The following is a 12,671-nucleotide window of genomic DNA, read 5'->3' as shown; positions in this document are numbered from 1 at the left end:
AGACTCTTGATTGCAAGTGACAGAAACCCAACTCAAGCCAACTTAAATGCAAAAGAAGTTTGTAATTGACAAGTTCATGTTTGGCTCTGGCTTCAGGAAGGGCTGGATCCAGGGGCTTGAATGAAGCTTGCCTAACTCCTCTCTCACTCTCTTGACTCTGGTTCCCTTCATGTGTAACCGTAGTCTCTCCTATAGTTAAGTGGGAAGGGGCTTCTCTGATTTACCTGAGGAAGGAAGCAGCAGGGAGCTCTGAGCTTAGAGCCTTCCAGCTTGATCCCACAAACAGAAAATCCCAGGGGGACTTTCATTGGCCCAGACTGGGTCACGTGCCCACCCTAGGACCAATCCCTAGGCCAAGGCAATGGGGTTCTCAGCCTGTGAAACATTCCTACCCTTAGGGCCGGGGTCAGGCAAGATGCTGTTACAAGAAGGCAAATAAAACTCCCCATACTTCACAAACCCTGCAGCTCACTTGTCTGGTTTGTCTCTGGTCTCTCACGGTAATTCTCTCCTGCTCAAGCCTGGTTTTCCACACAGGAAGCCCAGGGTGACCCCTTTAACCTGGCCCTCTCATGGGCTCACAGGGAAACCCTGGGCCCTGGGGACACCAGGAACTCAGAATGACACAGGAAGAACAGACAAAGCAAGCTGGGGGCTTAGGGTTCCTGCTCGGGCCGGCTGGGCTGCAAACAAGCACATAGGTGGTGGTAGAGAAATGACTGACACCTGTGCTGTGGGCACAGGGCTAGAAGGAAACAGGAAAACACACAGACAGCTGTGAATCTGTCAGACTCTCGGAGCCCTGTGAGCGTGCCGAGAGGCTGCTCCCCGCTGGCAGGTCAGGTGCACAGTGGAGGCGGGAATCAGGCCCAGCCTAACCTTTTCCATTCAGTCTTAGTTCTGAGACGGCGCCTTTTCTTCCTGCTGCCCTGCAGGCCCCAATAATTCTTCCAGACGGGCTTGCAGAAGCGGCCTGAGTCACCTCCAGGCCAAGCTTGCTTTCCAGGCCCCTTGAATGTCTAACGCAAGAGACTCTGAGAACCCCTGGGACGTGCTAACAAGTGGAGGGGCACCCTAATCTGACGCCACAGCTCCCGCTGCCAGCAGAGTGCGGTCCAAGGCCCTCAGCGCCAGGCTGCTTTCCTAGCCTCGGCTCCCGCCCCCCATCGTCTGCTCTAAGCCCGGCCCTGAGCCTCTCCTGTTCACCCTTCAGCCTGGCTGTCCCCTCGCCAGGTGGAGGCTCCTCGAGGGAGGGCACAACTTGCTCCTGTCTGCTCCCCAGGGCCCGGCTCAGGCCTGGCGCCCTGGTGGGCATGAAGGAGCATTTGCAGAATTAAACTGGATCCACTACTGACTGTGGGCAGAGCACGAGTTACAAACCTCGCCCCACAGACTGCAGGGTTCGTGTGCTTAGCTTGCCTGTGCCCCCTCCACCAGGGAAACGGGCTCACAAGCGGACCTGTGATCTAGGGACCTTGCTTTCCACTTCTATGCTCCTTCACAGTGACAGCCAACAGAATGTTTATAAATGCTCCCCACTCCCTGCATGTCCCCAGTTCTGTAGGTAGTGAATGTAAGATCATTCTGGAAATGACCCCTCTTCATTCCTGATTTAGCATCAGTGCCCTGTAGCCTCAGCACGGGAACTAACCTCTGTGTCAAGGGGTTAATGACCAGTAACCAAAACCTTAAATCTGCCTGCCCTGTCTGCAGAGCAGCCAGCAGCTCATTCTTGGTAAAGAAGACAAAGAGCCCACTTCCAGCACAGCCACCACTCTAAATTGAAATTTAACAGAGCGAGGCTCTGCTCCTTGCCCCCGTCATGCCCACACCCTGCCTGTGTTTCTGTGAATCCTTTCCCGCAGGTCCTCTGGGCAGTCAGCCTCGGGACGGGGCCCTTGAGATGATGGGGTCACGGCAGGGCAGCCGGACGAGCAGTCCCCTGCCTCGTGGGTCTTTTCCTGCCTTCCTACAGAGACTGCCATGCCTGCCCGCCCTGTTCCTGCCCTGCAGTCCCTGTGGCCAGACAGGGGCTATCAATACTTCAACCCTCACCGCTGCATCTCACAGGACAGGAGGCTGAGGCTCAGAGTGGCTTCCCAGCTGGGAAGTGAGGAGTGGAGGTGCCGAGTGGAGACCCGGGTCCACCGGACTTGGAAGCCCATGTTCCCTCTACCCCAGCCAGGCCACTGCCTCCTGGACCAGTGGCTCTCAAACGGTCACATGCGTCCACATTCCTGGACTCTACTCTCTGATTCAGTAGGTCTCGGGTTGGGTTCAAAAATGTGCGTTTCTACCATGTTCCCAGATGATGCTGGGACCACACTTTGAGAACCGTTGTTCTAAACAGTGGTGCTTCCTACATCTTGGCCAACCGCATCAGAGCCTTAGAAACAATGTCCCAGCAGACAGGGGTCTGGCTTGCCCCCCATGATGAGACGGAGGCTCCAAATCCAGGCAGTTGTAGGTGCTGTCCTGCATTTCTTCCCTGGGTGCCCAAATTCTCCTTAACACAGCTAGTTTTCAACCTTGGCTGCACGTTGGAATCACTTGGAATAAGTCCCTGTGCCTAGCGTGCCCCTCCCCCCCACCCCCTAAGACTGTGATTTATGGTTTTTAAAGCTCCGCAGGGGATTCTACTGTGCAGCCAAGGTAGAGAGTGCTGCCTCCACTTGATTGCATTTAAGAGCACGTCCTTTTGATTCCTCCATCCTCCCGCTTTTCATTTGCTCACAGGTCCTTCTGTTCCATTGCACACCGCCTCCTCCAGGAAGCCCACCCTGTTGGAGTGGTCCAGCCCACAGGTGGGCCCTCCCTTCAAGGGTCTTTACCAACCCCCCAATTTTGACCCTTTGTAATCACCCCATTATGCGTGATTTTTGTCCCCTAGACTGTGTTACTGCCCGGGTGTGTCGCTGGGCTCCCACAGAGAGCTGGGCTCTTAATTCTTTGTTGGGCTGCAACAATCCTCCAGGGTACAGATGCCCTCCAAGTGTCCAAAGAAATGACCACAGGGATGCTGGTTGCCCCTGGGTCACTCTGCCCTTGAAAGCACCCTGCAAATAGAGTTGTTTTCTCCCCATGGTAGGTTCCTGAACCCCTTGTAAAGAGTGTCCCACTGTGCCTCCCCCGCTCCAAGCCTCCACCTCTCTCCCGGCGGCGGAAGGTTTACCAGCACCACCACTGCCGCTCCAGGCCAGAGCCTCAGCGAGGGTCTCTCAATGTCCCTAAGACACCTCATCCTTCAAGGGCACCCACTCAGGCTGGCAGTGCTGCCAAGGAAACCTCTCTTAATAGAGGAAATAAAGCTGCTCAGAATCCACAGGCCCATTGTTGGAAGAGATCTGGTACCTCTGTTGTGCCTTGAAAACGTGTTGTCAGTAATTAACCAGCCCCATTTGGCTCCACATCCCTGTCCTGCCTGTGAGGCCGTCCTCCTCTCCCGGTGCCCATCCCACGATTCTTTCCTCTCAGCCTCTGCTCAGCGTGGGGACGACTCCAGAATTTACTTAGAGGCTAAGGTGTCATGATGTAGGTATCGAAGTCCAGATAGAAGACGGATGGAATGAGTGAAACCTGTGGAACTTGGCCATGTTAAAGGATGCAGCGAGTGGGGGCTGCTGGAGGTGGGAGACAGGAGGCTGAAGCTACCCGTCCAATGTTTACAAATTCTGGTTGGGGGGTTAAGCTAATGAAGATTTACGAAGCCTTAACGTCCTGCTTTTGGACAAATGCCTCCTGTTTTAGAGCAGTGCTTTTCAAATCTTTTTTGTAAATTCTTTGTAACCTTTTGTTTGAACGAAATGTTATACAAAAGCCAAATATAACAAGAAGAAAATCTGCCCTGGATGGGCTGGGAGGGGGCCCTAGAGCCCGCCACCAGGGCCCGTCCCCCCAGACCTGCCTCCACTCCCAGGCCCCTGAGACCCCTCCTTGGAGCCCCCAGGGCTCCATGAGAGAATCTGGGAGTGGCCCAGGTGGTTTGGTTGCTGGTTCCGAGGGACAGTTCAGGATGGCCCTCCGGAGCCACGCTCCTGTGCCCGAGCCGGGGTTGGGACTGGCGGATGGTGTTGCCCAGGCTGAGGGGAGACCATCGGGGCTGCTCCACACACTTGGGGAGTGGGAGGAAGGCCGTGACCCCGAGAACCCAGCCTTCCCTGGAAAGTCCCCCAGACAAGAGGGAGAGAGCAGCCGTCAGCCTGCGCAGCCTGGCAGGATGTTTTAAACCCTCAGCCTCAGTTTCCGATCCTGAAAATGAAGGTGAGTGCAGGTGTGGAGAGTACCTAGCAGAGGGCCTGTGTACAGGTGTACAAAAATATGTCTGTTTTCCTCTCCCCATTCCCTTCCTGAGCCCGTTCCACCCCCAGCAGCAGCTTCTGCAGTGAGGGATCCTGTGGAGGCCATACCTCAGTCTCTGAGAGACGCGGGTCCCACCTCCATGCCTGCCAGGAAGAGAAGGGATGCTGCGGGCACCTTGGCGGGGGTCCACCGGTGTCCTGCACGGTGGAGGCTCTTGCTTGTCCGGGATATGAAGCCACAGAGCAAGAGGACCCTCCAGCCTTGGGGGTCTTTGTCTGGCTTTGGCTCTGTGGTACCCAGGGCAGGAATGTGTGGGGTGGGGGGCTATGGGCTCCCCGGCTGGCTGTCCAGCTTGGCCGTTAGTCATGACTCCTGCCCCCGGCCTGAGGGAGAGGAAAATGCCCTGGTGTGAGATCCGCAATACAAATGTGTCTGCTCTGTCCCCCTGCCGGTGATTTCTCCCTTTCCCTTGCAAGCATCAGAATGAAGTACCGGGATAGGGTTTGCAGCCCTGCTGAGCCATCCGGGGCTGAGTGGAGGATGAGCTGAATGAATCATTTGCAGCTGAGGAGGAGCTAAGTGGTCCGGGATGTTGTTTCTGTGCCCTGGAGGTTTGTAAAACATCCACAGACAGGATAACAGCCCGCCCGCCGCCTCCGACGGAGTTACGGGAGAGACACAGCTGTCTTAGCACCTCCTACCATCTTGTGTTATGTGCCTTTTAGTAAAGGCCCCTCCAGCCCCTTGCTGCTCCCTTACTCCAGGCCCCACTCAGGGCTCAAATGGACCACGGCGGAAGCTTCCCGAGCCAGCATCCCGGCTTCTCCGCTTCCAGCCTAGCTGCTAAAGCTGGAGTGACCTGAAGGAGATTAGGTGTGTGAGGTGAGAGGTCATAGGGGCAGCTCCAGTGACAAACGGCCTCAGTTTAAATCTCAGCTACTGTTCCGCTGTGCAACTCTGGACAAGTTACTCCATTTCTCTGTGCCTCAATTTCCTCATCTACAAGATGGGGTAATAGCATCACCTTCCTCATAGCGTTGTTATTAGGATTCGGTGGGATAAAGGGTGCAAGTAAGAGCGACAAACACTTCAGCCTTTATCATTAGCCATCTACGGCAGAGCTTCTCAATAGTGGCACTGTTGACATTTGGGATGGGCCTTTGCTGTGGGGCCTGTCCTGCTCATCGTAGGATGTTGACAGCATCCCTGACCCCCACCCACTAGATGCCAGGAGCAGCCTGCCCCCTCCCCCATGACAACCAAAAATGTCTTCAGACATTGCCAAACATCCCCTGGGTGGCAAAACTGCCCGCCGTTGAGAACCACAGTTCTAAGTTGTTTCTTGCTTAAACCTTCCAGGTTCCATTGCTCAGAAAGCTCAGCTGTGCTTGCTGGGCCTGTAGGCACTCAAAGTGGGGCATCTTGTACAAAACCGTTTCCTCTCTTCTGTTCAGGCCATTTATTGATTTAATCCACCAAGGGCTGGGCCTTTGAGGTGTCCAAATGACGCTGTGAGAGAATTCTCTCTGCTGAGTCTCTCTGTGATGTGCCAGCTCCACGGTTACACCACTCAGGATGCGCTTTCTTGTTTGCGTTTTAAATAACAAACAACTGTCTGTCCCTATTATGACTTCCCAGCCTCTGGAGCAATAAGCAGCTCTGGTGACAGCTGTCCCAGATAGGAAGTGCACAAGTGGCTCTCAGAGCATCTCCCCCAGGCATTTCAGAGCAGCTAAGTGGATAAAACTGATTTCAGCTGTTACCTGGGCAGCCACTTGTGTCTGTGGAGCCCACCCTGGAGATGAGAGCCAGGCCCTGATGACAGCCATAGACAGGCCCTGGCTGTCCTTGTCTCTCAGCCCACACTCCTGAGCCTCTGGAAATCTGGGTCCTGGCATGGAAGGGGACTGAGAGCTGACTCTGTGCTGAGGAGGGAGCATGGTGCCTTTGACCCAAAGGCATAAATAAGTGCGCCCCTTTTGGAGAGAGGCCCAGGTGCCAGATTAAGGCCCTACACTGTGCACATTCAGGGAAGGCTTTCCGGAGGTGGTGAGTTTTCATTTATATTTTCCAAGTAGCAAGAGTCAGGGTAGGTGAGTAGAGGAAGCAGGGACAGCTCTCCTCTTAGTGTGACTGGGACCTTGATTCCTGATATGGTAGTTTCCCCAACTTGGCTGTTGGATCTTCCAGGACAGGGACCATGCTTTCTCATCTCTGTATCCTCAGAATTCAACTTACAGATTGTTGGTTGTTGCCTGGATGGATGGATGGATGGATGAGATGCCTAACTGCATCTATTTAATTTCCTAAATCCTACCAGTCATCAGATCCTCCTTCAGTTCCAATAAACTGGAAGCCACAGCAGGTCATCAGCTTTCCTTGGTGGTGAACTGGAAACCCAGGCCACATAATGGGTGGTCTCAGGATTATGATGAGAAGCCCACTTCTTACCCAATTCAGGGGTTGAATAGGCTCCTTTTTCCTCTGTGTTCTGGTCACATTTCCGCACTGATGCTGGGCAGTCTACATTTGGTCTCTGCTCAGCCCCTTGGTCACCATGATCTGTCACCTCTGTTACGGGAAGATCAGTCACCTTAGTAGTTTTGCTGTCTATTTCCTTGGATTCACCAAGCCTGCTAACTTGTAAGGTTATCTTAGAGAGCAGATCTCGCTGTAATGAGTGTCTTCCGTTTGTCCTTCCAGATCCGCCCTCCATCCTTTCCTTCCACCCTGTGAGGCTGACTCTATGGAATGTTGCAATGGGCTCCATGTTCTCTGGCTTCCACTTGGGTTCCACCAGTGAGCCGACCCAGCAGAAGAACCTGGTGGCGAGGGGAGGGTGGAGCTGGGATATTCACCCCCAGTCACCACTACCACCAAACCTCCCTTCTCAAAAGTCAGCTCTGTCTACAAAACTTTTCTCTTACAGGTTCTGGTAACTGTTCTCTCCTCTCATCCCTTTGGGCCTGGGAGTGGTAACAGCTCTGTGTTACCATCCCAGGGAACTATACTATCCCTGTGGCTCCCTTTCACCCTACCCACACCACTGAGAATTATACCTTTGTTGTATCCTTCTCGGATTCTTGTCTGTTGAGTGTGCCATCTGTTTCCTGTTGGGACCTCAACTGACTCGTTGGCCTGAGGCTCTTGCTATGTCTGAAGTGACCCTGCCTGCCTCTCCACGCCTCCCTGGACTTCTGAGGGTAGGAAGAACATGCCCCCAAAGGACCATCCCTTACTTACCCTCCTTGCCTGCACATTCTTCTCATCCCACCATCCCTTTTACGCCCCGCACCCATGTTTAAAAAGTCCTTGTCAACCACCCTCTTTACTAAGACAAGAAATACTTCATTTTATCATTTGGAGTTAATCAAAACTATTTACCAGTGAGAATTTTTGAATAGATCAAAATAACAAGAGGGCCCACCCTGAATTCTAACCTAAAGCAAAGAAAGGCAATATCTCAACTTGCCCATGGGGCCTAATCGGAGGTGGGGGTGTTAATGTCTTTAGTGATATGAGGAAAGGAGCTCAGAGAACCCGACTGCCCACTCAGAGCCCTTGCTGGGAACCACTGCTTGAGGCTGGGGAAGTGACTGAAGGGTCATGTGGCTTTCCTCTAGACCAGGGCCAGCAAATGTCAGCCCATGGGACAGCCCCCATTTTTGTAAATAAAGTGTTTTTGGAACACAGCCATTCATTTGTGTACTGTCCATGGCTGTGTTCATGCTACGATGGCAGAGTCGAGTAATAGAGACTGCACGGCCCTCTGTGCAGACAAGAGTTACCACAGCAGACCTGATGGCTCTCCTTTGAAAGCCCTGCTCACAAGGTGGGCCCTTAACTGGGACCTTGGGTTTCAGGAGAGTTGCCGCCATTCCCACAACTGATAAGAGGGGCTCACTGGGCCGACTGTACAAACAATATGATTTACACTAAATACCTGCCTTCCTTCTGGAAGTCTCAAATTTGGTACCTACCAGGGAGAGGCTGTCTATGTGACCAACCCCCAGTAAAAACCCCTGGCATTGAGTCTGACAGGCTTCACCGGTAGACACCCCTTCACACGCGCCGTCTCCACTGCTTGCTGGGGGATCCCGTGCATCCTGCGCACCATGGGGAGAGGACACTTGGAAGCTATGCTTGGTTCCCCCAGACTTTGCGCCCTGTGCCTTGTCCCTCTGCTGATTTGATTTGCATCCTTTTGCTGTAATAAATCAGAGCCTTGAGTCCAACTATATGCTGAGTCCTGTGAGTCCTAGCGAATCATCGAACCTGGGGGTGGCCTTGGGGACCTCCCAACACACCCGCAAAACCAAAAATATTTGCCATCTGGCCTGTTAAGAAAGTTTGCCACGCCCTGCTCTTCACAGTCTTAGTATGCATGAAAGTTACCTGTTGCATACGTCCCATCCCGCAAGACCCTGAACTCCTCTAAGGCCTGGCCCAGGTCTTCGGCTCTTTAGCTACCAGCCAAGCACAGTATCTTGTGCAAAATATTCACAGAGGGAAGAAGTTGGCAAGCCGGTAAGTAGTGGATTCAAGAAGTGTTTTTTAAACTGTGGATGGTGAAATCAATTTAAAAGGTTGTGACAATATTTTTCAATGAAAGAATACAATAGAGAATAGTTCATTGCATACAGTAGGGCTGTTTTATTTCTTCAAAATTTTGTTTCAGTTCTACGTGTGGACCAGATACTATACTGCATCATAATGCAGAAGGGTTTCTTCCTGTCCGTTGCAACAGAAAAGAATCTGAAGGCGACTGGACTGTGATCTCTCTGCCTGCTGCCCGGGGAGCAGCCCCACCTACCCTCCCGTCTCTCTGGTCATTAGCATTTAACCTCGTTCTCCCCCCGCCCTCAGAACGTGTACTACACCAGCAGTGGGCAGATCCACGTGGGTGTCCTGAGTCCCACTGTCGATGATGATGACAACCGGTGCCTGGTGGACGTCAACAGTCGGCCGCGGCTCATCGAGTGCAGTTACGCCAAAGCCAAGAGAATGAAGCTTCACTGGCAGTTCTCTCAGGTACCAGCCCCAGAGCCCTCTGGAAGAGCAACAGCGTAGAAAAATGGGGAGAGGGGCCGCAGGGGCCAGGGAGGGCATGGGGGCAGAGGGGGACTCTGTGGCCATAGGGAGGCTGTGACTCCAGGCCAGTTCTCAGGATTTACTGAGCAACTACTACATGCTGGGGGTTTTGCATATGTTAGCTCATTGACTCTTGATGTTGGCTCTGAGGGAGGTTATTATTATTATTGTCATTGTTGTTTTATCATTTTATTTAATTTTTACATATAAGGAAACAGGCTCAGAGAGGAAAGTCACCCGCCCAAAGTCACACAGTAAGGGGCAGGGCCAGGATTTAAACTCGAGTCTCTCTCACTTTAAACCCTCACATTTCTTCCTCACAAGCCCCTTCTCATGAGATGAAGTGCCCAGTCTCCCAGATACAGACAGTGCTGGGTTTTCTCTGATCTCTGGCCTCTGACCCCCTCTGCCTTCCTCCCAGTATGGGGTCATCTAGGGCATGAGGTTTCCTCGCAGGACAGTGACTTGGGGCCATTTTGTGAAGGGCAGTCTGCACACTCATGGCCGTGGAACATTCCTGTACTGTCTCCATCAATTCTGGGGCCCCTGTTTATCTTCCTGCTCTTCATTGACCCAGTTATAAAATGATGCCCAAGGATCAAGACACCCAGCTGGAGGGGCCTGCAGTGACCCAGCTTTGAAGAGAGCCTGGGCCTCGGCCCAGAGGCCTCCCAGCCCCGAGGAATCCACTAGGTTAGGATGAGTTTCTGCCCACGGATAGGGATGCGCACCCCCCCACGTGGTGCAGGGAGAGTGTTCATAAGGGCAGGTGAGGGAGCCCATGTGATTCCAGGGCATCAGGGCTGCTCGGGGCTGCACGTGGAGCATGCTTCCAGGGAAGTCAAGAAGGGACTGTCTATACTCACAGGACTGAGAGTCAGAGAGCCTACTCAAGGCTTCTAGCAAGCTGCCCCTTCCCTGGGGAGGAGGCTGATGGGTATAGGAGGGAGGTGTGCGGTTGGCCACACTGTGACTCCAGTCCCGTGTCCAGGGACTCTCCCTTGAGGTGGGGGTGGGGAAGGGGAGCTCCCGGCTACGTCAAGTTCACTGGGTACAGGGCACCTTCAACCTGTGGTCTGGGTATGTGGAACCAGAGGACTGAGAGAGACCCTTAGTCAGGTCCTAAATGGGTGGTGAAGGTTAGTACTGAGCAGCAAGCTCAAAACACGGTCATAGATTTAGGGGCTAGCTGGAGAACAGGCGCAAGAGCCCAGGCTGGGGCTTTGTGACCCCAGGAAAGCAGATGTTGGGGAGCAGCACGGGGAGCCAATGGGAGCCCTTCTGAGGGCAGGCAGGGGGTGCATGTGGCAGCTCTGAGTCCTGGCTGGGCCTGCAAAATGTGTGGGTTCAATGGAAAGGAATGGAGCACGAGAACTGTGCCTCCTGCCCCTGCCGCTTCCTGTCCATATGACCTCTGACCTGTGCTGTACACTGTAAAGTCCTGTCCCAGTGAGAGAGTAGCTAACTTGTTCATGCTGGGCGTGCTCTGGGCCGGGCTTTCTCATCACCTGGACTGACTAGCACACTTAACCCTCACACAGCTGGATGTGATGGGTGCCATTAGCCCGACATCATAGGGGAGGAGACAGAGGCACAAAGATGTTAGATATCACGCCCAGGGTGCTCGTGTTGTTTAGCATTGTTCCTGAAGGACTTCAGATTCTCTTTGTTACTTCTAATCGCGGGAGTCTGTTGGAGGTGGCCCCCTGGAAGGAGGTCAGGGTCAGGGCTGAGGGGCCTGTCCTCCTCCCACCTCCCTCTCTCCTGGTGAAGCACCGGATGCCCAGCTGTGGTCTGCTTTGACCCCACACTGTGCTCAGCACAAGCCTTGTCACTTTTTTCTGCCAGGTTTCTGGCCCCAGAGCGACACCGGACAGAGCTCCATTTCCCCTCTGCCCTCCATTAGACTGAGAGGCGGGGGATGGCCTGGAGGCGTGTGGTCGGGGGCAGGGCCGGGTGTGTGCTTGGTGGTGAAGGGGTTGTTTTTTCCCAGCTCAGGATAGATGCAAAATGGGCCTGCAAGCTGGAGGCAACAGAGAGAAAGTGACATATCGGGCCCCGTGGAGTCAGGGCTGACTTCGCTGGGGTGGTCTGGAGATCATCCATCAGGAGGGTCTGTATGGGGCCTCACATGGGGCTGCTCTCTGCTATCTGCAGCCAGGCCTGCTGGGTCCCCAGGTTCCGCTTGCTCCAGTGGATTGAGAAAGAAACGGGGCAGGAAGATGGTGGGGTGGATTGGGGCAGGGCTGGTAGCTTTTCAGAAGACTTAGTACTTCACTTGGACTTTGAAGAAGATGTAGGAGCTTGCTCTGTATAGAAGTAGTGAAGGGCATTTCAGGGAGAGGGAACAGCATATGCAAAAGCTCCAGGCATCAAACTCAAGCCACATTCAGGGAGCTGCAGGAACAGGTGCGGCTGGATCCTGGTGGGCACAGCGGGGATGAGCCTGGAGGGCCGCTGGACCAGGTCAAGGGGACCACAGGGCCTGGACCTGGTCCATGAGGGTGAAAATGTGCAACAGGGCGCTGATGTGTTTAGGCCTGGGCTTTGGAAAACCCCCTGTGGCAGGAATTGTGGGGCTGAATGGGAAGGGGAGATTCTAGAAGAGGGAAAGAGGCAGGAGGAAGAGTTAGCAAGAGGCTGAAATGCAGTTTGGAAGTTTAGCCATTCCCTCCCCTGTCTGCTCCACATGACCCTGGGGTCCTCATGGCCCTGCCAGCCACCAACCTCTCCTCTCAGGGCAGGTCTGAGGCTGACCCGAGGAGCCCAGCTGTTCGTGCTGTGGGTCAGACGTGTTGACAGGTGTGGCTGCGCATGCTCTAATGGATGAGCAGGCTGCGTCCACTCCCTGGGAGGAGGAGGAGGGAAGGGGACCCTGGGCTGGGCTGGAAGAGCCCCTGGAGTTCACAGCCCAGCAGGGTGCCTGCCCTCTGGGGACTCTGTGTCACCTGGATCTGAGTGTTCCTGAACTGAAGTAAGCTCCCTGGTCCCTTCTGGGGCCTTGCTCCTCTGAGGAGCTCCAGAATCACCAGGGAATCAGAGCTCCCTCTGTCTGAGGAACCTCGGCCTCTCTGTCCAGTATCACACAGTTCAGTGTTAATAAGCTGAGCAACTCCATCTCAAAGATGACAAAATGAGGTTAAGTCACAGGACCTGAGAGCCATGGAGCTGGAGTTCAATCAGGCTGGCTGAATCCGAACCCGGACCGCTATGACATCCCAGCCCTCCCCACAGGCACATCCGCCTCCTTTCCAGCCCTCCAGACAGGCAGCTTTCCCCCA

The 12,671-nt window shown here is 54.1% G+C and overlaps 1 protein-coding gene across 3 annotated transcripts in view; it reads left to right on the top strand.

Annotated features, from left to right (window-relative positions):
- The window catches only part of GALNT18 (polypeptide N-acetylgalactosaminyltransferase 18), a 340,368-nt gene that overhangs the window by 314,677 nt on the left and 13,020 nt on the right, over positions 1–12,671 (top strand). For all 3 annotated transcript variants that reach the window (XM_044752049.2, XM_014844172.3, XM_014844174.3), the window contains one exon: positions 9,166–9,330. In XM_044752049.2, coding sequence (XP_044607984.1) covers positions 9,166–9,330 — 165 coding nt within the window. The remainder of the gene's footprint in view (positions 1–9,165; positions 9,331–12,671) is intronic.

The sequence above is a fragment of the Equus asinus genome, chromosome 20 (assembly GCF_041296235.1).
Source record: "Equus asinus isolate D_3611 breed Donkey chromosome 20, EquAss-T2T_v2, whole genome shotgun sequence".
NCBI classification, from domain to species: Eukaryota; Metazoa; Chordata; class Mammalia; order Perissodactyla; family Equidae; genus Equus; species Equus asinus.
Note: the sequence above shows the minus strand (reverse complement) of the source record. Positions and strands in the feature narration are given on the sequence as shown.